This window comes from Carassius carassius, chromosome 43, assembly GCF_963082965.1.
Source record: "Carassius carassius chromosome 43, fCarCar2.1, whole genome shotgun sequence".
NCBI classification, from domain to species: Eukaryota; Metazoa; Chordata; class Actinopteri; order Cypriniformes; family Cyprinidae; genus Carassius; species Carassius carassius.
This window is the reverse complement of record NC_081797.1, coordinates 12,451,731-12,478,274: the sequence shown is the minus strand read 5'-3', so window position 1 is coordinate 12,478,274 and position 26,544 is coordinate 12,451,731. Positions and strand designations below refer to the sequence as shown.

At 35.4% G+C, this 26,544-nt stretch overlaps 1 protein-coding gene across 1 annotated transcript; it reads right to left on the bottom strand.

Annotated features, from left to right (window-relative positions):
- Window positions 1–725: 725 nt before the first annotated feature.
- On the bottom strand, window positions 726–25,556 carry cald1b (caldesmon 1b). The gene is made up of 17 exons (XM_059536261.1): window positions 25,401–25,556; window positions 15,567–15,674; window positions 9,922–10,041; window positions 8,604–9,045; window positions 8,437–8,478; window positions 7,798–8,337; window positions 7,335–7,376; window positions 7,153–7,226; window positions 6,793–7,051; window positions 6,096–6,227; window positions 5,942–5,985; window positions 5,783–5,858; window positions 5,569–5,709; window positions 5,342–5,464; window positions 2,698–2,766; window positions 2,069–2,108; window positions 726–1,047 (listed from the first exon to the last, which is right to left on the bottom strand). The coding sequence occupies exons 2-17, from the start codon at window positions 15,644–15,646 to the stop codon at window positions 1,034–1,036; spliced, it is 2,238 nt and encodes a 745-aa protein (XP_059392244.1). The 5' UTR covers window positions 15,647–15,674; window positions 25,401–25,556; the 3' UTR covers window positions 726–1,033.
- Window positions 25,557–26,544: the final 988 nt, after the last annotated feature.

Below are 26,544 nucleotides of genomic sequence, written 5' to 3'. Positions count from 1 at the left end.
GTTGGTGTAAATCCACCTGTCACTTTTTAATAATGTTTGATATGTTTGATTATTAAAGGGATAGTTCACCCAAAAATGAAAATGAATTACTCGCCCTCATGTCGTTCCAAACCCGTAAGACTTTCGTTCATCTCCAGAACACAAATTAAGATATTTTTGATGAAATCCGAGAGCTTTCTGACCCTGCCTAGACAGCAACGCAACCTCCACGTTCAAGGCCCAGAAAGATAGTTAGGAAGGACATTATTAAAATAGTCCATTTGACATCAGTGGTTAATAATACATCAATAATACTTTTTGTGTGCAAAGAAAACAAAAATAACGACTTAATTGAACAGATTCTTCCCTTCTGTGTCAGTCGACAATAGCACAACTCATTCACGTGCATTCCTCCCTTTGCAAATGAAATGAGCATGTGTTCTTTTTGCGCATGCAGGTTCGACATCAGATTGTCGGCTACTGTGTCAGTAGTGTCACATGCATGTGTTGTGGTACACAGAAGAGAAGATATGACTTTATTGTTGAATAAAGTCATTCTTTTTGTTTTCTTTGCACACAAAAAGTACTCTCTTAACTTCATTAAATTTAGGTTGAACCACTGATGTCACGTGGACTATTTTAACAATGTCCTTCCTTACTACCTTTCTAGGCCTTGACCATGGTAGTTCCCTTGCTGTCTATGCAGGGTCAGAAAGCTCTTGGATTTCATCAAAAATATCTTAATTTGTGTTCCGAAGTCTTTACGGGTTTGGAACAACAAGACGGTAAGTAATCAATCACAGAATTTTTATTTTTGGGTGAACTAACCCTTTAATACTTTAATATGTATTATTTGGCTTGTGCATTCATGATCATTTTAATACATTTAAATGTTTTAGTTAAAAAGCTTTTATTAAACTTACAAAATGTTTATTTTGTACTGTAAGTCGTATTTGATTTCCAATATAAGATTAATGTTTCTTAAGTTGCAAAATCATGCACATTTAATGGATGCATCTTCCACTTGGGCTGATCTGGGTTCCGTTGGATGTCTTTATTTTCTTGTTCCTGTAAAACATCAGGGAATACGTTGTTAATGTGCTAATGAGTTATCATAAGAGACAGTACGAGTGAGTTACATTTGCTCTACATATGTCCTGTGTATAACTCAGCAGGCTTTTTCAACACTTCCTCAAATACACAAAAGCAAATACATCAGCCGTCCGCACCTGTTCCCAGTTAGAGAGTTAACACGTTCGTGCCGTGACCCAGATGAATACACTCAACTGACATGGTCAGAGGTCTCAAGTTTTGCCACAAGTGTGATAAATACCTGGTACATTGTCATCTATGTCACTTTCAAGGACAAATTCAGCTGAAAGACCAGGAGAGGTCGCCAAAACTAGCTTCTTTGCTAGCTTTTTCACTAGTACCTTTGAATTAATAGTAATAAATCATAAAAACTGATTCCTGTCATGACTCATGTGCTAGATTTGGGTGCTAAGGAGGTTAATGTGACATAATGTGATACTTTTATCCTTTCTGTAACTCTGAATATTAAACTGCTTTGCTGCGTGACATCATGCTAATCCAGTGATTCATGCCCATGCAGTGGCACAACAGAACAGCTGCGGCAGGGAATGCGACGCATCACGACACAATGCTAAATGGGAAGCACTGGGTGAAAAAAACACATTGGAATTATGCTTGACACGCCGGCGTCCAATGCAGGAGAACAGGATCTTGGCTTTAAATATAGTGTGGGATGATATGCGAATGAGAGATTTACAATCTTGCTGGCCAGTAAGGGTCATGACTTCAGACATTTGCTGTCGCCGAATCGTCAGTTTAAACACCTCCCACTGGCTGCTCCACCCTTTTAAGGGAGCAAAGCTACTCATTGGTGTGAAAATATTTTGAAAAACCATTTGAAAATTCATTCTTTTGACCAATGAATGTCAATGAGGGTGAAAGTTATTTTCTGGACCCCATTAGATTTTCATTGCATGGACAAAAGCAGTTGAAACATTCTGCAAAATATCTTTTGTGTTCCACAGAAAAAGAAAAAAAACACACAAAGGTCACTCACCATTTGTGACAAATTCAAATTTACTCTTGGCTGCGAACACCTGAAAAAAAAAAAGTATTCATGAAGGTCCACCCCTAAACATAAACATCACTAGGGGGTAAGCAAATCATATGAAATTAGCTATGAATTAGCAACCAAATTGTCGAAATGTAAAATAGTGCCAAGAGCTTGTATTGGTAATAATACTGTTAATAATATTGGGGAAAAAACTATAATGAGAAACATTCTGGTAACAATATCTGAGAGGGACGATGGGATGCGCCATTGTACATCAAACCTTTGCCATCCAGTTATATACAGTATAAAATTAACCAGTGAGATGACACAGACCCTTCAAGATGAAAGGTCTTTTTTTGAAACAGGGCCATTGGTTGAATTTATGAGGCCTGTGATTAATCCTAAGTCTAAAGACATGCTAGCTAATTGTAAAGTTGGTAGATGACCCAATAATTTGAGTAAAAGTGGACAATAAACCATAAAATCAACAGGTATCAAACACCACTCAAGTTTTTCCTGTTGCACCTCGAGATCTGTCAGTCTTTTCTAGGTTGATCAAAGGAAACAGTCAATAAAATAACTGACTTAAATGGACTTAAACATCATATGATATTTCCACCCATTCAGCTTACCTTGGCAGGTGTGGAGCCCTTTGTTTCCCATGGGCCACGTGGTTTAGTGACCTCAGCTGGCTTTTGCTCCTTTCAAAACACAAAACACAAAATTACACCACCCCAATTAAATTTACATACGGTTGGTTAACAGATTTTATATGAATTGTACAGAATGAAAACTGTAAACATGTACCATGGTTTTTACATGGTATTCCAAGGTACTTTAAAGAATATCATAGTGTTTCTATGGCACATGCCCAAAAATCAATGTCACCCAATTTATTAGAGATAGAACTGTAAACATACATCTATTTTAAAAATTATCAATTCTAACTGTTATCTAACTATTAACTATGACTTTTGCCTCAAGATCCTAATTTGCTGCTTATTAATGGTAAGGTAGTTTTTTAAATTATATATATATATATATATATATATATATATATATATATATATATATATATATATATATATATATATATATATAGGTTTTTTTTCTTCTTTTTTTCTATATACTTTTTAAATCTAATCCATAAATGCAATACACTGAAGAATCACTGGAGGGCCACCTTGTACCATGCAGAATATAAAACTGTTTATCTAATTTTACTTCTACTTGTGTGAAACCACACTTCACTGTTCATTTGAATTCTATGATAGAAAATGTAGATACATAAATAAAGACCATTCTCCTTAATGTTCTGTGGTCTGTGAACATAAAACACATTAAAACGGATACAAGTTCAAATTAAATCTAATAAATAAATAACACAGTCAGTTTTTTATTACTGTAATCATTGCAAATTGTAGACTCTAACCACATCTACAAAGTAGGTAAAATCTCCACAGAGAGGGTTGTGTGATGGTCATTGATTGTGCGAACAGGTCCACTGTAATCAATGTCTGATTCTTATATAGTTACTGGAGTCTCCAGTTCTCTTCCTAATGTATGTGTGTTACAGTATGAGTGACTCTGATCTTGAAGGCTGGCAAAAGAAGCTTAAAATAAACATAGAGCAATGAGTGAAATATAGCTCTGGAGAGAGGGTTGGAGCTGTGCCACATCAATGCAGAGTGAGTTTCAACACTTGACCTTTCACTGATTTCTACAAAAACACTATTTTTTGTTTCATGTCAAAGCATAAATTTGTTTCTAGGGCTGACAAAACAATACTCCATTTCAAATCCATTCATTTTCAGTTCACAAGATCTCTGGTATCTCACCAGCTTTCCACTTCATCAACAGATGGCGTTAAACAACCATTAAGCTCCTCTCCATGTGAAAAGCATTTCCTATTTACGGCATTTCACTAACATTGGAAAATTAGAAAATGAACCCCTGGCAAGTAACTTAAATCATTTTAAACTTTAGCATGAAAATTACTAAAAACTAAAATTGGTATAAAAATGAAATAAAACTATAGAGAGATTTTTTTTCAATGCCAAACGAGATATTTTATTTAACAGAATTCGCCTACAAAAAAAAGACCCGTTTGGACTACATCCCTCTAGTTCCTGCAGTAATGACGTCACTAAAACAGTTTTTTGACTAACCTTTGACATAACGCCCACATGAACACACAAAAAGGGGGCGTGGTCTTGTTGCGCTCCGACGGAGGAGGAGGAAGAGTTGCGTTTGTGTTTGTCGCCATGTCGTCGAAACGCTGTAATTTTCATCTTGGAGTCCAATCACCTTTGTTTGGGCTTCAAAGGGACGCTGTACAATTGTTACAATTTATGTTTAACTCGGTTCCCGAAAATTATAATCCACATGTAAAACTATGTGCAGCACATTTTGCTGAGGACAGCTTCCTCAATCTCAATCAGTTTAATGCCGGATTCGCACAAAGATTATTCTTGAAAGATGGAGCAGTTCCCTCTTTGTCTGGAGAAGGCGTTGTTTATGGACCACAACTGGTAAGTGTATTTTATTATTTATGTTGGTGCGTTTAACAGTTTCTGTAACTTATTACACAAAGGGCAACGCTGTTTGTTAACTAACGTTAGATGTTAGGGCTGTGCAAAAAAATCGAATGCGATTTTCATGCACATCTCGTCAGTAAAAACGCTCCTGTGATTATAAGTACATCTCCAGCACGTGCGTTCTTTTACTGCCTATGGTTCAGATCAGGATTGCCAGGTTTTCAAAACAAATCCTGCCCACTTGCTTCTCAAAACTAGTCCAAAACTAGCCCAATCGCGTTTCCAGGAGGGCAGCATGCTCTAAGCTGGTGTTGAATCACAACACAGGAACCGCTGGCACAATCAGAACTCGTTACGTATTTCTGAAGGAGGGACTTTATAGAACAAGGAAGTCATCAGCCGTTTTTATGACAGTGAAAACAGCGGTATAAAGAAAAAAGGTGAATTGTGTGAAAAATACTGTTTTTTTACACGCGAAACATGAACACATGTTATATTGTACACTGTAAACACAATCAAAGCTTCAAAAAAGCACGAAAAACGTGACCTTTAAAATGAAAATCTAAAAATTAATTTTAATTCAGAATATTAATAAAAACTATAATATTACATAACTAATATTACAGTAGCACTGGCAGATGGACAGACAGACGATAGATAGATAGATAGATAGATAGATAGATAGATAGATAGATAGATAGATAGATAGTCAGTCAGATGTAGAGGAAGACAGACTCACTGTTTTAGCAGGTGGTTTTTCTGGTTCAGGAGCTGGTTTGGGTTCAGCAGGCTTGGGCTCTGGAGTTTTGGTTTTCCAGCTGTTAATGCGACCAGCCACACCTATGTTCAGACCAGCTGTTTCCTGAGAGGACAGTTAGCAGGAATTCATACTTTTTTTTGTCAGATTAATACTGCTTCATCTGATTATTTCAGTAGTCATGTATTCTCCTCTCTCGTCTCTTGTACCTTGGTGATCGGTGGGGGGCTGGCTGGACTTGGGCTGGGATTGACCACATTCCCCTTCTCCCACATACTCTTGATGCTCCGCAGACTTTCAGCCACAGGTACATCCACAGGAGATTTGGGTGATTTGGTCACTTCTTTGGTCTGCTGAACAACAGATAAGAGTCTCAAACTGAGTTATTAATAGGTGGCTGCTCTAATGTTTACAATTCCTCACCTGAACAGCAGAAGTGTATTGCTCTAGTCTGTTTCCAATCTTGCAAACTAATGGAGTGTGTGACGTCTTAACCGGACTGGTGTAAATAAACAACAGTATGAACTCAGTATATGCCAGAGCCCAGTACTTGTTTGACTGTTGAGTAAACACACTTCTTACCTTTTTAGAGCAGATTTGTTCAGAAATTCAGCTTTTTCTCCAATCTGTCACAGAGTAGTATCACATAAAACATATTACTATAGTATGTTCAGAAAACAAGGTAATACTACAGTGCTTTTTTGTAAGAGTCAGAATAGATCATAGAGCCATTAACCTTTGCGGAGGCACCCTTCGGAGCGATGAATGGTGCTTTGCTCCCTTCTTTCGACTCCTCCTTTTGTTTTTTTTTCTCTGCTGCCTCTGCTCTCCTTCGCTCAATCTCTTCCTTCATCTTCTTCCTCTCTTCCTGTTAATTTTAGTGATGAGAAGAAGACAAGGGCAACATATGTCTCACAAATAAAGTGTTTGAGGGGCTGTTCACACAAAGTATGTTTGGTTTTCCACTGCACTACTTTGTCATTTTTCATTAGACGGGTGTCTTTGACCTTTGCACGTGCAATGCACTCATTTTTGGTGCACAGCACAATGCATTTTTTTTGTATTCCACTGCACTAGTTTAATAATGTTTTTCAGCATTAATTTGAATTAAGATGCATTTTTACATTCCACTACTTTTCAATTGCTTTTCTATGTAAACTTATGTTAGATGGACACCTTTGATCATTGCTTGCATTCCACTCGTTTCTCACACAACTAAAAATATGGGCCTTAAATTAAGTTTTGGAAAACTTTTATAATGCACTACTTTTATAATGTTTTTCAACGTAAATTTGAGTTAGATGTTTTACATTCCACTGCGTTACTTTTCAATTGCTTTTCTACGTAAACTAACGTTAGACAGACACCACGGTACATACTTAGTAAGCATAATTAGTATGGAAATTAGCATTCGCACAACTTTCTTTTTCTACCTCCTCTTTGGCTTTCTTTTCTGCCAACTGCTGTTTCTTCTGCTTCTCTTCCTCCTCCAGAATCTTTCTCCTTTCCTCCCTCTTCTTCTTCAGCTCCTCGAGCTCTGCCTCGGCAGTTTGCTGCTTCTGCTTCATCTTCTCCAGCACCTCGCTGTCTGTCTCATTCCGCCTGCGCTTCAGCTCTTGGAGCTTGCGTTCTGCCTCCAGCTTAGCAATAGGATCATGCTTTTCTGTGTCAGGAGAACGCAAGCTGGCGGGACTAAAATGTAAAGACAAAATGTCTTTGTATTTATTTTGGCTCTCCAGAAAAATCTGGGAATACAAATAGAGTAAATAATGAAATGACAAATGAGTCTTTGCCTTAGTGTCTTCTCTGGTTTCTTGGCTTTGGCGGTGCTGTCAGCTACATCTTGTGGCTTTGTTGACACTTCCAACTTTGAATAGAGAAACAATGAATATTATTTTATTCTCAGGTTGAGATGTCATTCTATCAGTCATAAATGTTTTGGTAGAACTGTGATGGTATTTGGACATCAACTTACTTTGTCACGTAAAAAGGAAGGTTTTGGTTTTTCCTCTACAACCTAAAGAGATAAAAACATACCTCATGCAAATTACACAGCAAAAAGAACAACACAAGGCAGTGTTGACAGAAATATTGTTTTCAGAACTGCATGAATAAAGCAAGTGATAAAAGTAAGTGATATGTGATCATAAATGGGTTAATCTCATGAAAACTTATCCAGGTGATATTTAAGATTTTTTGGTGCATTGTGACATTCTTATTGCTGTAATAAGTAATAAAATCATCTTAAGTGTATTACAGTAAAATAATGTAAAACAAAAATAAACGGGTATAAATTAAATACAACACATCACAGGTTTCATGAGATTGACGCAAATACTGTGTCCATCCAGTCAAGCCAAAAAGCGCATTAAAAGCGTGGGCTGTGCATGAAGTACATCTGTGATTTCTATGCATGACTCAGGCTAAGAAGTGAATACCTCCTTCTTGTCTGATCTGACTTTTTCTTCTACTTTGACCTTCTTTTCTTTAGCTTCTTTCTTCCATTTAGGCTTTTCCTCAGCTTCTTTCTTTGGAGCCACAGGTTTCTCCTCAACCTTCTTTGGTGTTGATGGTTTTTCTTCAACACTCCTCTTCAGCTGTGGTTTCTCCTCTTCCTTCTTTGGGGTTTTGGCCTTCACCTCAACTTCTCTAATTGATTTTTTTGATGTTTCTTCAACAGGTACATGGGGTTTCGCTTGCTCCTTCATAAGTTTCTCATCTTCCTTCTTCACTGGAGCTTCATCTTGAATTTGAACCTTCACCACAACCGTTTTTTCTTCAGGTTTCTTGACCTGTTCTTCCTTTTTCTCTTCACTCTGTGGTGTAGTCGGCTGCACTATGACTTCCACCTCTATTTGGTCCTCTTTTGTTGGTTCTTTTCCTGATATTTGACTTTCATCTTCAACCTCTTTCTTTTCTAAATCTGCACTGGCTAAATCTGCATTTGTTTGTTCTTTAATCTCTATACTAGTTTCTTCCTAAAAATATAACAAATAATTGAAAATATTTTCAGACTATAAATCAATTCAAAGGCAATTTTGCATTAAAAGCCCAAGCAAATTCTTAGAATCTCATACCTCATTCAGTGCAGGTTCTTTGGGTTTCTCCTCTGTGGATTTCTGTAACAAATGAAGTGTCAGAACGAACTAATATTGTAGAAACAACATAAAATGCATTGCTAACATACAGTACTAAACTTTCATCATATGACGCAATGACAGCAAAAAAGTGTTGAGGAAATGACCTGTTCTCTGAGGTAGGACCTCTGTGATCCATCTTCCTCTTCTGGTTCATCAGTCTTCTCAGAAGATTCTTTGGGTTCCTCGGCTGCTGTGACTGGCACTGGATCCTCCTTTTTTGTGATTGCTTCCTCAACTTCAACGCTGCTTTCCTCTATCTTTTCTTCCTCTTTTTTCTCTTCCCTTTCCTTCCAAGAGTTGGTTTCTGAAGACTGAACATCATTTTGGGAGGACTCTTGTTCACCATTTCTACCACTTGGCTCGTCCTCTGTGGTGATGGTGGTTACAGTTTCATCCGTGATGGTGGGATCAAGTTCCTTCTGTCTCTCCAAAGCTTCTTTCATCCTTTTCTGTCTCCGCTCTTCTCTTTTGGCGATCCTCTCTAAGAGAGCCTGTTCATCATCCTCAGTTGGTGCAGAACTAGTGATCAAGGAGGACGTCTCTGTACTGAAAAGAACAAAATTATCAGTATAGTCAAGAATATAAATTTTTATATTTTTTATATTTTATATTTATAAGTTAATTTTAGTAATTGGTTAGTTTGTTTTTATATATTTTTTTCGTTTTAAAGGAGAGTTCATCCAAAATGTAAAATTCTGTCATTAATTATTCACCCTCATGTCGTTCCAAAACCGTAAGACCTTTGTTCATCTTCTGAACACAAATTAAGAAATTTTTAATGAAATCCGAGAGCTTTCTGACTCTGCATAGACAGCAACGCAACTGATATATTCAAGGCCCAGGACATCGTTAAAATAGTCCATGTGACATCAGTGGTTCAACCGTAATTTTATGAAGCTACAAGAATACATTTGTGTGCAAAGAAAACAAAAATAATGACTTTATTCAACAATTCTTTATATAGAAGCCAAATGTGCTGCTTCTCATAGCTTCATAAAATTAAGGTTGAACCATTGATGTCACATGGCCTATTTTAACAATGTCCTTACTACCTTTCTTGGCCTTGAATGTTGTCAGTTGTGTTGCTGTCTATGGAGGGTCAGAAAGCTCACAGATTTCTTAGTTTGTGTTCTGAAGATGAACGAAGGTCTTGCGGGTTTTGAACGATATGAGGGTGAGTAATTAACGACAACTTTTAATTTCAGCATTTTTTTTTTTTAAACTTTTTTTTAGTAAAGAGCCTTTTTGTTTGTAAAGAAAACTTACATATTCTTGTAAAATTTTGTAAATAAATTTTAATTAGACAATTCTAATTTCAAGCATTTATACATAAAACTTTAGATCAAATACATTTTAAAGATGATTAATAAGACAGCTTTTTTTGTGCAAAATGCATGAGAAACAGTTTTTGGATGGATCTACCTGTTGGTTTCCGTTTTAGTGTTATTCGACTCCTCATTCTCCATATTGCGCAGGCATTCCTGACGGGCTCGTCTCCGGCGCTCCCGGGCCGCTTCCTCATCATCATTGTGAGAGTTCATCCTGTAGACGCGGTGGGACACAGACATGTAAGTAAAGACTTTCATTCTTCAGTAAGAACGCAGACAGACAATACTGATAGATATATGAATGCTTCTTGGCTCAGTGCTGGACTAAGAGCGTGTGGGAAACACACTTCATAAACTTTACATCATCCTGAAGACTCAATAATGATTATCCGAACAAATGTGAACTAGGAAATGAATCTACACAGAGTCTACTAAAAATATAAACTATAAACAACTTTTTTTTTTTTTTAATTCCTCATACATTTGATACATTTATGCACAAAATACTAGTCAACATTTATTTTTCAATTATTTATATTCAAATTCATTCAATTATGAATACAACTGCAATTATAATATAAATGATTTTATATATTTATTTAAATGAAACTTTGGTCATGCTGAGAGTGGTTGTTTATTGCGATATACAAAATATATTCTAATAAAACAGCATGGCACAATAATGGCATTAAATGGAAATATCATTCTACTAAATGTTTTCTATAATGTATAATATAATTTAAATTGTATAACCTTGGTATAAAGATAGCAATACAATTCCAATACCAATACGTTTCTGTTGAGTCAATTAGACCTTAAGATTCATATAAACAGTTTTTTGTGTTTATTTATGCTTGGTTTGCCAGCTTGCTTAAGATAATGGTCAGACCCAAAAACCTCAAGTGTAATGAAATCTTTGAGACATGGGAGTATACAGAGAGAAATCTGGACTGCAGTCTGAGGGGAAAGCATTGTTAACATCCTAGCGTCATGGTAAATTAGCAAGATTGTAAACTTGCCAAATGCCAAATGTACTGTTTTCCCTCAGAGTTGCCTTGTTGTTGGGCTCAGATGTTCTCAAATTTTCGTCTTGAAGTTGTAGTTGATCGAGTCCGGCCTGGCTTGAGTTTGCCATGGCATGTTGTTGTTTATAAGGCAGTGAGAGCTCTTGAAATGGCCAATTGATGGAGGATGGGTTTTATTTTTTTCCCCTTCTCCTCTTCACTTCCCTTCACAATCAGTTGCAGATGTTGTAAATGGTAGAGAGAAACCTATAACAGGGACCGCAATTCTGTTTCTCCATCCCGAGACCAACAGCGGAAATCCGAAACAATCCGTTCCTCTCAGGGTGTTCCGTACGAAAAAGGTCATCCAAAAAGACAGTCAGATGGAGTATCTGTGATTTTCCTGGAAGAATACAGTCTGTCTTTTGTAAGAAGTGTTGCTGGATGAATACAATAGCTTTCAGACCTCCAGCGCGGCAGATGAAATATAAGGAGAGATGGAGGGAGAAAGCTCACACTTCTGACAGATACTGAAACATTATGGCTGAATCTTGGAATAAAAGCAGCAGTCAAATCATTCCATAGTCTGTAGAGTTTCCTTAACCTGCTGCAGAGAGATTCAGCACATGACAGACCAGATTCCCACTGTACTGAAAACCTGGACTGCGTTGCGTTTCTCAAAACCATTGTAAACCAGAGAGGTGAACCTGGTGCCAATGGGTTCTACAGTCTACATAGGGTTACAATGCTATTGGGAAGCATTAGGTAGTCAAAAATACATAGCTGTGCTAGTTTCATGTATTTCATATCACTCTGTGGTCTATTTCTTTTCTTTAAAAAACAGAATTTTTTAAAGATGAAGAATGTAAAAATAAACATTAAAATGAAAACATTAAAAACAAAATTGAAAATTTGAAAATATGTCAACATTTGTTTAAAAAAAAAAAATATATATATATATATGTAAAAAAAAAAAAAAAATATATATATATATATATATATATATAAATTGCAATAAACTTTGTGGTGAAAATATATATTACCCTCAACAAGAAAATGCATGTACTTTAAGTACAATAAAGTATTTTTTACATTTTAAGTACAAAATACAAGTCATTTTGTAATGCAATATGAAAGAAAACACTACAAGAATGTTCTCAGTGGTCCTTGCATTGCTATAGAAAGGCCTTGAATTCATCATGTGACCTTCACTCTCTTGCATGCTCTAAAATGCATCAGTTGAAGCCTAAATGATTGGTGAAGTGTTATGTCAATCAAAGAACGGATGTAATATTGAGAAATCCTTTTTGGGTCTCTGAAAGATGCATGAAGACTGAATCCCTATAATTCACAATCTGGTTAAATAAATTAGAAGACACATGATTTCTTTGACAATATAGTTGATACTTGAAAATTAAATTAGACAGAATTATGATTCCATCATTTTGAAGTGGTAATATGCTAAAACTATTGAATAAGCAAATGCATTTAGAAAATATGCTGATGCATCTGGTGAGCTGTTAAATTGAGCACAAGGGATTTATGGGCGATGCCATGTTCACTTCCTTTGAGATAAATATGCGGGTTCTCTCTGTTGCTGTTTTGAACTGGAAACCATGACAGGCAGCTGGGATTTGGGGGAGTTCAGATTCTTTAGCATCAATAATTTTATAGACAATATTTCTTTTCCAGATATAATTCCAATAAAGTTTGTTTTCTCCACTACAAAGCCAATGGATGTGGTAGAAATGCCTTGAGGTTTCTTTCTTGAGACTCATCCATCTCAATAAAGTTTCTCTCTCGGTCATTCCAGCACATATGCAATGAAGTTTCTGAGACCAGACTGAAATATGACATTGTGCAGCAGAAGTGAAGGATTGTGAAGAAGAGAAATATATTCCCCCACACTCAGAGTTTAACATGCACACAATGGGAGAAAGTGTCAGAATACATCTTTTCTCCAGATTGAAGTTATTAAGTAAGGCGTGGTGGATTTGGCTTGAGTATTTGCTGGACTTGAAAATAATTTTCTTTGAAAGAAGAATGAAGCTTAAAAGTGGCTTTAATTTTTGTGTGATTTTCTTTATTACATTTTTTTGTAAGTCCACTTTCTTTTAGTTGAGCTGAGACCACTGGGTCAAAGATAAATAAGAGTATCTATGAAATAAAATAAAAAATGTTTTTCCAAGATTCTAAGAAATTGTCTCTTTATATGATTTAATATCATTTTTAGAAATGTTTTTAAACATATTTTTCTAGGTTAAAATATTTTTTTAACAAAAATATGAATTCATAAATATCACAAGGGAGGGTGTGGGGTGTTGAAACCACACAACATTTTACAACCTAAACTAATCTTGCCTTGTCATAATAATCAATGAAATTGTCTTAAAAAAAATCAGTAAAATATTCTGATGTTAAAAAAAAAGATCAAATCAAGTATCATTGAAATACTATTAAAGTTTTTATTAATATTTTGTATTTTAAATTAAAAGTTTTTTTATATTAAAAGATTATTCCAAACTAGTTATTCTGAATTTAATAATAATGTATAATATAATATAATTATTTTAATAAAAAAAAAAATTAATAATTAAAAATAAAATTTAATGACTGCTGTATCACTAAATATATATAACATTTGGACTGGATCTGGACAAAATAAATACATACTAAGAAATTAAAATCATGCTCATCAAGAAGAAGTGGCAGAATTTCTTAGGAAAGTTTATTTGATATATTTTTAATAAATTAATAGAAAGTGTTATTCTTCTTTTCTGAAGTTTCATCACAAAGACTATTGTATAAAACTACAAATGTCCCTGACGATAAACACTGTAATCTTCTGTATGACTCTAAATATTGCAAAACAGAAATCCATGAAAAGTGTGAGGGTGATAGTGTGTTATCATTAAAGTATCTAACCACCAAAAAAACTGGAATGATGCAGATCTAACATTCGTAGCTTTTCCAAGTACACTATACCGTCCATTAACACCACCACCACCTTCCACAAATACACAAACAATACAAAACTGATCATGTGCATTGTAGCCTACGTGAAGATGATCACATGTGCTGCTGACAGTCACCATTGTGTGCATTCATCTGTTTTCATCCCCTCACAAAGAGCAATAAAGCATCTGTCATCTCCAGTAGTCCACATCTGCGGATCAGTCCTTAAATGGAGCGCTGGACAGTGGGAGAAACTGCAGCTCTCGGTCGACGAGTGGGCCATGTCATCCTGAACTATAAACACTCTGAACAAACCTGACCTGCCAAACCTACACTGAACACTACCCATGCTAATACACAGTTTTTATGCATTTCAAGAATTAATATGAAGAGAATAAAGTTTTGCAAGCCTTTTACCATGACCATTTTAAATGTCCATATTTTTCATATTACACAAGAATGTTAATGTTCGCTGCTGGGTAGCACTTCAAGCAGTTCTTGAAATAAAGGCGGATTTCCACAGAAGGCTTCCATCAAAACAGAAACATATGAATAAATCTAATCTGGTTTAAACAAACCCAGTGTAAACACGGAGTAACTGACATTTACTGTTTACAAAAGACCAATAATGCAATGGCATGCTATTTCTCTGTTTTTTATAACGACACTAAGCATTTTTAGTAACCTTTAGTTAGCTCCATTGGGTCCACATACTACATTTTACAAATTATATTATATATTAATATTTTTTTCCATAAAATTGAGCCTGGATTTTATTTTCCATTATTCTTCTCATTTGAAATTTACTATAACTATTTTTTTTATTGATATCAGCATAATTTAGACAGTACAACAAACGCTATTATTTAAAAATAATCTATTATTTAAATGATACATGTTTTAATTACAGTAATATAGTAATAAGATAATAATAATAATAATTTTGTATTAAAATAATGATAATTACAGAAAAATATGCTTCATTTTTCTGCTGTTTGGTTTTACAGCAGTGTGATTGTAGTTGACTCAAACTCAAATGGAAACAAAAATTAAAACTATTAAAAAATATTGATACAAAAATAATTTACTTTGAAATAAACATTTACCGAAATAAAATTAAATAAAAAAAAAACGTTTTTTTCAGGTAGTTACCCCAGCAACTTTTCTTATTTTAATTTTGTTTAACTTTATATATAAAAAATAACTAAATCTGAAATAGACAATTAATAAAATAAAACAAATGAAAAACAGAATATATAAAAACTGATTCAAAATATTAGTTAACATCAAAAGAGTATTTAATTGATACTAAAATAACACCCTATTGCACTGAGATTTCAAGGTTGGAACATTAAACTAAATTAAACCTTAATTATGCACATCCCATTTTCCAGTCTAACTAGTCCTTGTCTGAAAGAAACTTTAATATGCATCCAGTGTGCATCCGTCTAAAATCAGATATTCTCTGGATTTACTCTACAAACCCGTCAACTGTAACAAAGCACTGTAAATGTAGGAAGACATTTACGAGCATGTCAACCTTTATAAGGAATAGAGAGGCGAGCAGAGGCACGGTTGTTTGGATGGCGCAGACACAGGCCTCTCCAACTTGGCCAGACTATTACAGACAGCACGCTGGTGGCTTAAAATAGTATTAAACTCATCATCGGGATGACAGTGATCTGAATGTTACTGCATCATCTAAAATGATGAATCCCATTAGATAATGGAAGCAATAGAGAGCAAAAAAAATATGTGTAAATTGATGTTTGTGACTTACTTCTCTGCCTCCCGCTGCATCTCTTCTCGCTTTTGTCTCCGTAACTCTCTGCGATGCTCAAAGTCAATGTCCTCATCCATGATTCGCACAGAGCTCTTGGGGTGCAAGCTGAGAGACAGAAAGACAGTCAGACAGAGTGGGATTTATAAAGATTTGAACTGTCCTGATCACTTTAATTCAAATTCAAGATGTTCCCGGTCAGCTGTTTGGCTTATAATTTACCAAGACCACAATATTCCAGATTCTTGATCCATTTCCCTGGAACAACTACCAGGAAAGGCAAACTATGCCACACATTTAACTTCACCGCTGACCTTCTTTATTCATGGACATTTTATTTTATGTTTCAATATTCTCCTTAACTCTCGGCTCTTGCCATAGGCCAACAATGTTTGTACAATTTTAAGAATTTTTATAATGTATAAGCTATTTTCATATGTATTGTTTCAATTTTCCATCTTGCATTTCCTGGTCTTCTGTCATGTTTTAGAGAATATCATACAAATAAGTCATGTTTTTGTGTGTTCTGATTGTATGCCCAACACCAAACAGAGTTAAGGAAGTGGCCAATTTCATTTAACCAGAGCATGTTTGCTTACATTCTCTAAAATAAAGAATAATGAATGCTAGAAGGGTAAATGATGTCAAAAAAAGAGGGTTTCCTGAACAACAATCCGTCAAGACCCAAGTGCATTAACCAATATAAAAGGGCAAAAATCATCTAATTCCTGGAATTAAATATATCATAACTGGATAATTTTGTTTCAACACTAATACAAAAAAAATTATGGTTTACCCAAATACACTTCTCATCTGTCATTGGTCGGAATCTTATGAAGCCATTGGTTGAACCAATGTTGCTATGTAGAAAACGCCACAGTGTTTTAGGCGGGAATCATTAACCGCCACACTGGCCATGCTTACTTTTCTTTATTACTTTGTAATAATGAACTGAGATGGAAGAAAGTAGTTTAAAACATTTAACAGAACATAGCAAAGAATGTGTCCCTGAAATATTCCTCTTACAGTATTGATGCAGTCAATTCTGTGCTACATCATCATCATCTGTGGAGGTATGACGAATCCGTGACGAAGCAGCTGCAGTCATGATGACCTAACATTACCGCTTTTCCTGAAAAAACGCCCGGCTTTGTGATTGCGGAAAAATGTCTGTCGAGCTGTAGGTCACCATAAGCTGCCATGTGTCAGCCGAGCAGACGTCCTCATAAAGGTTTGTTTATTTGTGGCCATTTGGTTCTGTCTTGCCACTCGAGTGCTTCTTATTTAATAAAACCTTTTAAGAATGCTATTTAGTGTTCAAACTGCGACTAAAATGGTCACGAATGGGACAAAAGTTAAAATTGCGCAACACAACACTTTTGTGACGTGTGAGTGTCCTCTTGCGATTTCATTGGATTTCATAACGCTAAAGTGCACTGCAATGTTTTCTGTCTGAACGCGACAACGATCGATTTGAATCGGTTCTTTTTTTAATGACTTCAAATTCACGAAAGAACTTGAAATGCGGTTTGAATCATTAAACTTAAAACGAAACATTTACGAAAAACAAACCAAACAATGTTTTTAGTTTTTGCCTTGAATGTTTTCTGTAGTAATACACTTAAGTTAAGTGTAGTGACACTTAAAAATAAAATGAAGAAATACATTTTAACTTATAATTTAAAAAGTGGAAATATATCACATTTCGAAGCCATGTTTATAAACGTTTATAATTCATGTTGGTAAAATAAAACAATGAATGAAATTATTCAAATTTGTTACCATTTTTTGCAAGATTTGCAAGTTTGTTTTCTTTGTCATATGGTCAAATACTTTTCTTTAGCTCATCCAAAAATGAAAATGTTGTCATCATTTACTTGCCTTCAGTTGTTATATTTTTTCTATACAATGGCAGTCAGTGGATAGAAGAAAGAAAGAAATGGAAACAACTTAAGAGTAAGTAAATTATGACAGAATTTTTTATTTTTGGTTTTACTTTACCCTCAAAAAGTGTCTTTGGACAGTTCAAAGTCGATTTAAGATGGACTGTAATTGGAGAGTACTGTATATAGCCTACGGTTTTAAATATGTCCATTTATTTTTAAATTAGCCTAAATAATATTTGTTGATTTAAATTTGTTATTATTTTCTTGAACCACATTTTATAACATTGATTAAAATGTATAACTTCTTGCTTGATTTTATTTTTAAGCATCAGTCTGCAGCGTGGGGTTTGTTGCTAAGTTCATGCCAAGTCAAGTCTCTGTTTGGGGAATGTTTTGGATTACTTTTGGAATAAATCTACACTTGGGTTCTCAAACTCGCCTTCAGTGGACTGCTTGTTACACAGTCCTAGTCCTTCACAGCACTGAAGCCTTTGAATTCTAATACAGTAGTGTTCTGAGAGCACTTTAACATCTGTGACAGAACTTGGTTGGATAATTCTGGTAAGGATTTTATAGTCCGTCTCTCTGCAAGACACCAGCCTCTATTTTATATTATAATACCTTTGCATCGATATGGGAACAATTAGGTTGGTTGTGTCACAAAGCCTGTTCTGTGTTCTTCTCTCCACATCACATATGTGGAGCGCTGGGCCAGACAGAAAGCACCCAGCAGGCTAGAGGTGAGTGGACTCGCTTCCACTGGAGCTGCAGGCGTGTTTGGTTTGGCTCTCCTCCAGAGGCAGAGGAACAAGGCTCTTGCACCAGTCTAAAGAGTCTCCATATGTGCATAAACTGAAAAAGTCCTGTAATGGTGACCTCATGTGAGGGCTTTCTGGGTGACAGACGCATAAGGCTTTCCTGAACCCTTTTAACTCCTGCCTACAACCTGTCACATCTGTCAGCAGAAGGCTGATGTGCTTTGACCACTGGGTTAATGTATTGCAACCACACATAAGACAATATGTATGCAATTTCCTACATTTGCATTAGGTTTGAATGAAAGTGTTGGTGACCCCAGTGGAAAGCTAGCGAATTGATCAGATTTCAGTGGAGCACTTTTCACTGCATTCATCAAATCAGTTTTAACACTTTTGTCAGTTTTACAAATGAAATTTGGAAGATTGCCTGCACTTGTTTTTTATAGGAACCCATGGACAAGCATCGGTCCTGTTTTACTAACCGTGGTAGAACAGGCATTTAGTTAAAAATTAAATGGTCAAAATGTTATACATGAGTTAAGTCCATAATATTTGATATAAAAAATCTTTCATTAAATATTGTCTGAAGACAATTTTAATAGTTATTGTTCTTACCGAATACGAGAATTTAACCATTTATACAAAACCAAATTGAGATATTGAAGAATTCAGGAATTTCCTCAATGCAAAATAGCTGTTAAAATAGAGGCTAATAAAACGTGACCTGAAGAATTCAAAGGCATTTTCTATTTCTGTTCCCATTTCTTTTGCTCATTACAGAATGCTTTTGGGTACAGCGGGCATGTTATACAATTCCCAGACTCCCTTTCGCTGTCCAGTCTTCCTACCACGAGTTATCGTCGAGTCCACAAATCATTTCCACATGACGGAGACGGAGAACATACTGTATTCTAATTTATACATCTGTGACTGAAATTTGCCTGTTTCATGTTATTCATTTTTTATGCAGAGAGTTTGAATGCACCAGACTCCACTAGTATGACCAACATAATGCTTTTGCACTAAAGTACACAGATGGAAAAGAAGCTTGAAATGAAATGAATCTCATTAGAACTTTTACAGTACAGACTGACAGATCATGTCCAAATCTGTTAAACAGATTTATATGGCGTATCTTAAGCCTGTCTGTGTGCCAGGAAGCCGTTGCTACCACCCAGGTAACACTGGGTGAAGTCGTTTACAATGACATAACGAGCTGTCTAGTGGGTTTTCAATAAAGCTTTATTATGTGCGGACAGGAGAAACGTGTGGAGCCAGAATACACATCAGGGCGGATCTACGTCCAAGCCAAAACCAACGAGAGCTGTGCAAGATGCTGAAATGATTTTCTAGACACTGATAAAGTACCTGCTTTCCATTTGATTTATTCACTTATTCAGACCTTTAGACAAAGTGCATTAGAAAGGAGTATTACGTTAGGTAGCGATGCTATAGTTTCATCTCTCTTGCATCACTCTGTGGTCTCTTTCTTGGGATATAATGAAATAATTTCAAGTTTAACATTTTATGGTCATTATTTTATTTATTTGCCCACAGTCACAAGATATAACAACTTAAAGGGTTAGTTCACGCTAAAGTTCTGTCATTAATTTCACCCTCATGGCGTTCCAAAACCGTAAGACCTTCATTCATCTGAACACAAAAAGGATATTTTTGATGAAATCCGAGAGCTTTCTAACTCTGCATAGACCACAATGCAACTGACACATTCAAGGCTCGGAAAGATAGTTAGGACATCATTAAAATAGTCCATGTGACATCAGTGGTTCACCCATAATGTTATGAAGCTACGGGATACTTTTTCGTACAAGAAAACACAAAATAACTTTATTTCTTCTACAATTTCTTCTCTTCTGTGTCAGTCTTTGACACATCTCAGGAGAGTTTCATCAAAAATATCTTAATTTGTGTTCAGAAGATGAATGAATGTCTTGCGGGTTTCGAACCACATGAGGGTGAGTAATCAATGACAGAATTTTGACAGAAGTTTCAGAATTTTGGGTGAACTATCCATTTTACAAAAATAGGGATCTTCTTCCACCCTTGTTGCTGGTCAAAAATGTTATTGTTATGCGATATTATTACTAAATATTGGATTGTTTTCTTTCCACTAGAACAGGTTTTGTATTTCTTTTTGAAACTGATAAGCTTTATTGATCTGAAATTATGCACCTCATTTTTTGAGTGAAGATTGCCAAAATTGTCAAAATAATGCTTTAAAACAACAACAACAACAAGAAAACATAAAATAGCATAATGAGAGATCTACAGGCAATTAAAAAAAAGGTTATTTTTGACCAGGGACACAAAATGTGGTGGATATTTGTTATGTATTTGCTATATTTGTATAAAGACATACTGACACTCTGAAAAATAAAATAAAATGATTTAATATTCTGTGGATTTTTTTTTCAATTAGGCTGACGTGTATTTATTTATCTTTATTTATTTTATTATTTTATTTAATTATGGGTGACATGGGTTTAAATCTGGAGTCATTTCCCACTCCCCCACTCACTCTTCCTGTCAACGGACATGCTAAAAAACTCACTGAAGTTAAACAATAAACCAGAACAAAGATCTTTTGCTGCTCTACAGCTTATTTGGACAACTTCTGGATTTATGAGGACAAGATGAATGATTTAACTTATGGCATATCATTTTATTCATCAAAATCACCAAAGACCGAGGCAGCGACATCTTGTGTTTTTCCTCAACCCATCTTTTTGATGTGCCATTAGCGTTAGTGCTGGCAATTACACCAAAACCTCAAATCACATAAAGAACAACATGCCCTCAGCAGTTGAAGCAGCTGGTCATTGGCAGGGAATAAAGTCCTCTCGAGTCCCTTTACTCCCCTGCTCAATCTCTAGATGCACAGACAGGGGTTTCCCAACCACAGATGCACTGAATCAATGGCTCGTAAAATTCTGACCCGATAAATATGTGCCATGACGTGTGTAACAGGACAGAGTTGCTGCTCACTGGTGAGGCCTTGCATAACCAAACATGGATAAAGATGCTCACCCTGTGAAACTAACATGGGCTTCAGTTTAGACTGCAAGACTCACTGCACGATCACTGATATTATAGAGTAAGTTATGAAATGCATGATGCATCATGGTTTTAAATTAACTTAAAGTAACAAAAACACTCGGATAAAAATGCATCAGTGATTAGTCATGACTCTTGATGTCTTAAATAGGCCACATGCAGTAGTTTTGCCCTCTGTCACCCTTCAGTCTCTGTGTAATGCCTTTCATTTCTGTACACCAGCTGTGAAGCATTGAGAATTTGGGGAAATGGGATTATTTAGTGCAGCCCTGCAGGCATTGGAGCACAAACTGTCCTGAGAGTCTTAAACTGTGGAGTCTTGATCATCTAAATGAGTCATTTTCTCTTTCTTGCTCTGACCTGCCCATTTCCTCCTGAATTAAGGGTAGCTGCACCTGTGCCCCTTACAGAACAGAAAACCTTCTGTTTCAGAACAACCACATCATATGTCTTTGTCTAATTCTATGCCAAGGGCTACAGCCTTTTAGCCACTAGAAATAGTCACACATTTAGTAGATTTCATATTTTTTATAATTACAGGATATAGACATACTGTTAAAAAGTTCACATTTTACAGTCCCCATGAAATCAAAAGGGAAGTTTTATGGCTTTTAGTAAGAATATGATATATATAAGCTAGTGTGCTCCAAAATAATGCCAAAATTCACATTTACAAGATATAAGCATTCAAAACGAACAAAGCTTCTGCTAATATGGATCTATGATTTTCATCACCCTGCACTTCAGCTTCTCATCAAACTTTTTTTTTTGATGAGAATTTACACAATCAAAAAGTACAGTGAAAACAGTCATATATTTTAACAATTTTATTACAAGTTAAAATAGCTTTTTTTGTATTTTAATATATTAAACAAATTATAATTTATGCAAAGCTGAATTTTCAGCATCATGACTCCAGTCTTCAGTGTCATCTGATTTCTTCAGAAATCATTCTAATATGCTGATTTTCTGCTCAAGAAACATTTATTAGTAATGTAAACTGTGCTTTCTGATGAATCTCTATGATGAATAGAAAGTTTAAAAGAACAGTTTTTGGCACACACATACAAAATGACCATTTGATTGATATTTAACTGTAAATTGCATTTAATTCTATTTTATGTAATCTATCGTCACATTATAATATAATATATATTTTTATCATTTATTATGATCTCTCATTTTATATCATATTTACAGTGCAAGCAGAAGCACCAGCTCCCTATTAAAACACTTTGTCGTGCACATACTTTTGACATATGGTGAAGAAGGTGAAGTAAACTCTGAATTACTGCATTACTATACATTCTTTTCAAATACTACAGGCATTTGGTCTCTTTAAACTCTCACCAGCATTCAAAGAGGAAACATTTGCAGACTTCTGTCTATTAAATGCATTCCAGCAGACCCCTTCAAGCAGTGTGAGTCAAATAAAACTGGTTTGGATTATAATTAGATCTGTGCTTCCTGCATATGACCACAAACAATCGTTTCCAATATGCCATATTCAAGGAAATATTAAAGGAGCTTCACTGTTTAAATACACCATTGGATAGGTGGCCAACTGTGACCAAGAATAGCGAGCAATAATATGTATTCCATCTCATTATTTAGCAAAACAAACCAAAAAGGTAAGAATGATCCCACTTTAAACTATGTCAGAAATTTTCCAAGTAAAAAATGTTTCCTCAGAGTTTACAAATTGGTTCGAAAGTGCGAAGGAGGTGGACTACAGGACAAAAAGATTCTCGAAAAGGAACCTTAACTGCAGTTAAACACATTCCAGATCTCCAGGGCAGCAAGACATTGATCATGGCCAGACAGATCCACATGTATCAGGAAGGAGATGGTCTCATGCCTAGTGGCTTATACCATGTAAGGAAAAGGCCCGTCTTGGCACGCACGCGCTTCAGCGCCGAAGCTTTTCCACAGCTAGACGCCTGGATAACGTATGATAAACAGTATGTTGTGATGGAACATGTTCAAGGAATAAACCTCAAAACGGAATTTGGGATTCTGGCCTCGCAGCTGCAAACTTCCCTGTACATTTTTGATGGACTTAGCCAAAGACAGTTCAGTTTCGTCTTACTGTGACCTCACGCCTTGGGAATGCTACATGTGCCAGTTGTCTATCATCTTTGGTTAAGTGGTACTCCAGCTCCAATATATATAATTCCATCCCAAAAAATGAATGCTGCATAATTCAAGGCAGCACTATGGAAACTCGGTCTTCAAATTACCTGCTTTTCGACATCTGGCAGCAGTGAAGTATGCATTAAATGAGCTGCCTAAGAGATTGTGTCTTGTTTTATATTTAACTAAACGAATGGTGCTAAAGGTCCAAATCTTCTATCAAGCACAATTGAAATAACTATAGATTAATTTAAGGACATAGTCTGGTTCATATCCAATTCGCTCAGAACCGATGTCAGGATTGAGCCAGTTGTGTAATGAGTGTAATGAGTGATTGTGATTTTTAAATGTCTTTATATTAGTTTTGAATATCCAAACTGGAATTCTCGCCAACCAAAGCACCAGTTCACATAACATAGTGTCTTTTTATGTTGTTGGATGATTCCTTTGAGCGAAACGAACCTACCTGATCCTTGACGGGCCCCTGCTTACCCAGCATCCCTCCCTCTCTGACTTCCCCCTGAGTCTGGGCACTAGGGACCAGCAGCATTCCCAAGCTCGGTCCCATCCCACTCCGGAAGCACAGGGCAGTACTCCTAACATCCTGCCCGCAGCCTGTGCCAAGGCCCTGTTATCACTGTGTGCTGAATTGCCTCCAGATTCTGTTCAGCTGCACAAAACACACACAGCACTCGCTGCTGCGGTGCATTCCACACACTGCTTCATCTGTCACCAAATCTGCAATCTGGGATAAAATAATGAGACCTTATTTTAAGAAAAATGTATATTAATTTGTGTAATGTATAATAATAATAATAATAATAATAAAAAAACATGTTTTTAAAATCAATATTATGGTCTAAAATCTATAATAATAATAATAATAAGCAAATAAATTTCTTATGAGAAATACTTTTTGGCTAAATTTGTTAGTCATTATATATATATATATATATATATATATATATATATATATACATGAAGAAAATATTTATAAATATTTATTATGAAGGCTTTTTGCTATCATTATTAAATAATTATTATATATTTTTATATATAAAATCATTATTATTATTATTATTAGTTTGCCTTACTATTTCATTATTTCTATAAAAAAATTATATTATTATTAATAATATTTAAAAATATATATATATTTTTTCTTTAAATGAAATATATGTTACTATTTTTAGATAAAAAAGTATCTCAACCTTTATTACCAATAACTTGTATTATTATTATTATTGGGAGTAGTAGTAAAATAATTAAAACAATATAGTTAATTTTATTTATTTATTTATTTTTTAGTATAAAGGGTTACTCATTGGCAAGTTAAGTTGTGACAACTTACCCCATATACAGCGTGACAACATGCCTCGCGATTGGCAAATGTGTGAATAGATTCCGTTCCTCTGGGATTTACGGTGCATGGAAACGCCTTATTCCAAGACTTTAATGTCTATACTGTACCGCAAACTACTCCTGGAATAGTCACTGTATGTTGTAAAAAATGTGACATCTATCCCCCGCCTCTCTCTCTCTCTCTCTCTCTCTCTCTCTCTCTCTCTCTCTCTGCAGCGAGCAGGAACTATTTAGAAGTAGTGATGCAGGTGCAGTGCTGGCCGTTACTCGCGCACAGAAACTCGCTGTAAAGATCCAAAGAATGCATGAGCTCATTCTAAACACAACTAGTAGTTAGTGAATTTGTTGGAAACCCTCCAATTAACTTGGACGGTAATTTAAATGCAAAGGAAGTACACAGATGTTCTTGACAAGGGAGCAAGTGGCAGCATTTTCAACATGCTATTCATTTGTCCACCGCAAGAGTCTTGCGCTGCCAACAAATGTAATTTCAGTAAATGATGTTGCCATCAGCAGCATGTCTTTATACGATGATAATTATAATAATTTTAAATAAAAGCATGTCTATTTCAGTTAAGAAAGCTTTTCAATGGTTAATTAGAAGGACTTGTAACCCTTACCTGTAAGGATCTGGAGCGGGTTTCAGCGCGCTGTCCAATTGAAAGTTTTGAAGTGTGATCGTGCTGCTGAAAGGGCAATGCAGGAATGACACGAGCTCTGCCTCTACATTTATAAAACGTGCAGCGGTTCAGACTCCGCCTCTGCCTGAGCTCCATCACTTCAGAGCATTCGGCATCAGTCTTCCAGCGTTTCCTCCATCCATAAGAAGCCTAATAGATCAATGTCATAATCTACACTCTATCTGATATCGCCCCCAACAGAGCAGCTTCGCAGCTTAGTTAAAAATAACATTGTATTAAACCAAGTTTTTAAAATCAAAATTAGTTTAGTGTGTTATTTTTGTTGTAAATGTGAAATTACTTTTTTTCACATTTAACTATTAGTTACACTGTCATAAAATACTGTCATCGTAAAATGCTTCTGCTATACTCCCAGTAGTTATTTTGTGATCACATTTTACTGTTGTTCAGTAAATTTTCATAGGCAAATCCCAATAATTTCTATAGGAAAAAAAAAATCAGTTTAACTTGAAAGTGACTTCTGTGCAAGTTGTACTTATATATTGCATACATTAGATTTTAAAATTATATATTTTTTTTATGTGTCTGCACCGGTCTTAAAATTCAAATTATATAAAAATAATATAATTAAAATTGTATTGTAATAAAATCACAACATTTAATAGTAACTTACATTTGGAATCTCCTTCGAGAAACGTTTTTTAAATTGCAATTAAGGTTTCATTAGTTAACATTAACAATAATTGTAGCAACTTTGATATTTTGGTTTGAAATATGGTATTTTGCAGCTCTGTAAATGTGCTTGCATGGTGTAAAGTTATTGTGTACATACTTGGAAACAGAAAACATGGATTAGGCTAGTTTACAGCCACATCAAGAAAATAATAGATGTTGCAGTAATGTCCCTGAAAAAATTGGCATGCTAACATCCAAACCATAACCATTTTAAAAGAAACCAGTGTCAGACTGGCAGTGAAGATGAGGTTACATTGTGTCCAGGCCTTTCTGGTGTTCAGCCAAACCGAACAGTTCTCAAACTGGCTCTTTGGCAGAGTTTCTACAGTCAGATTCCTGTGATGTTTTTCTACTGTTTCAAAACTATGTTTTAAAGTTAAGACTGTGA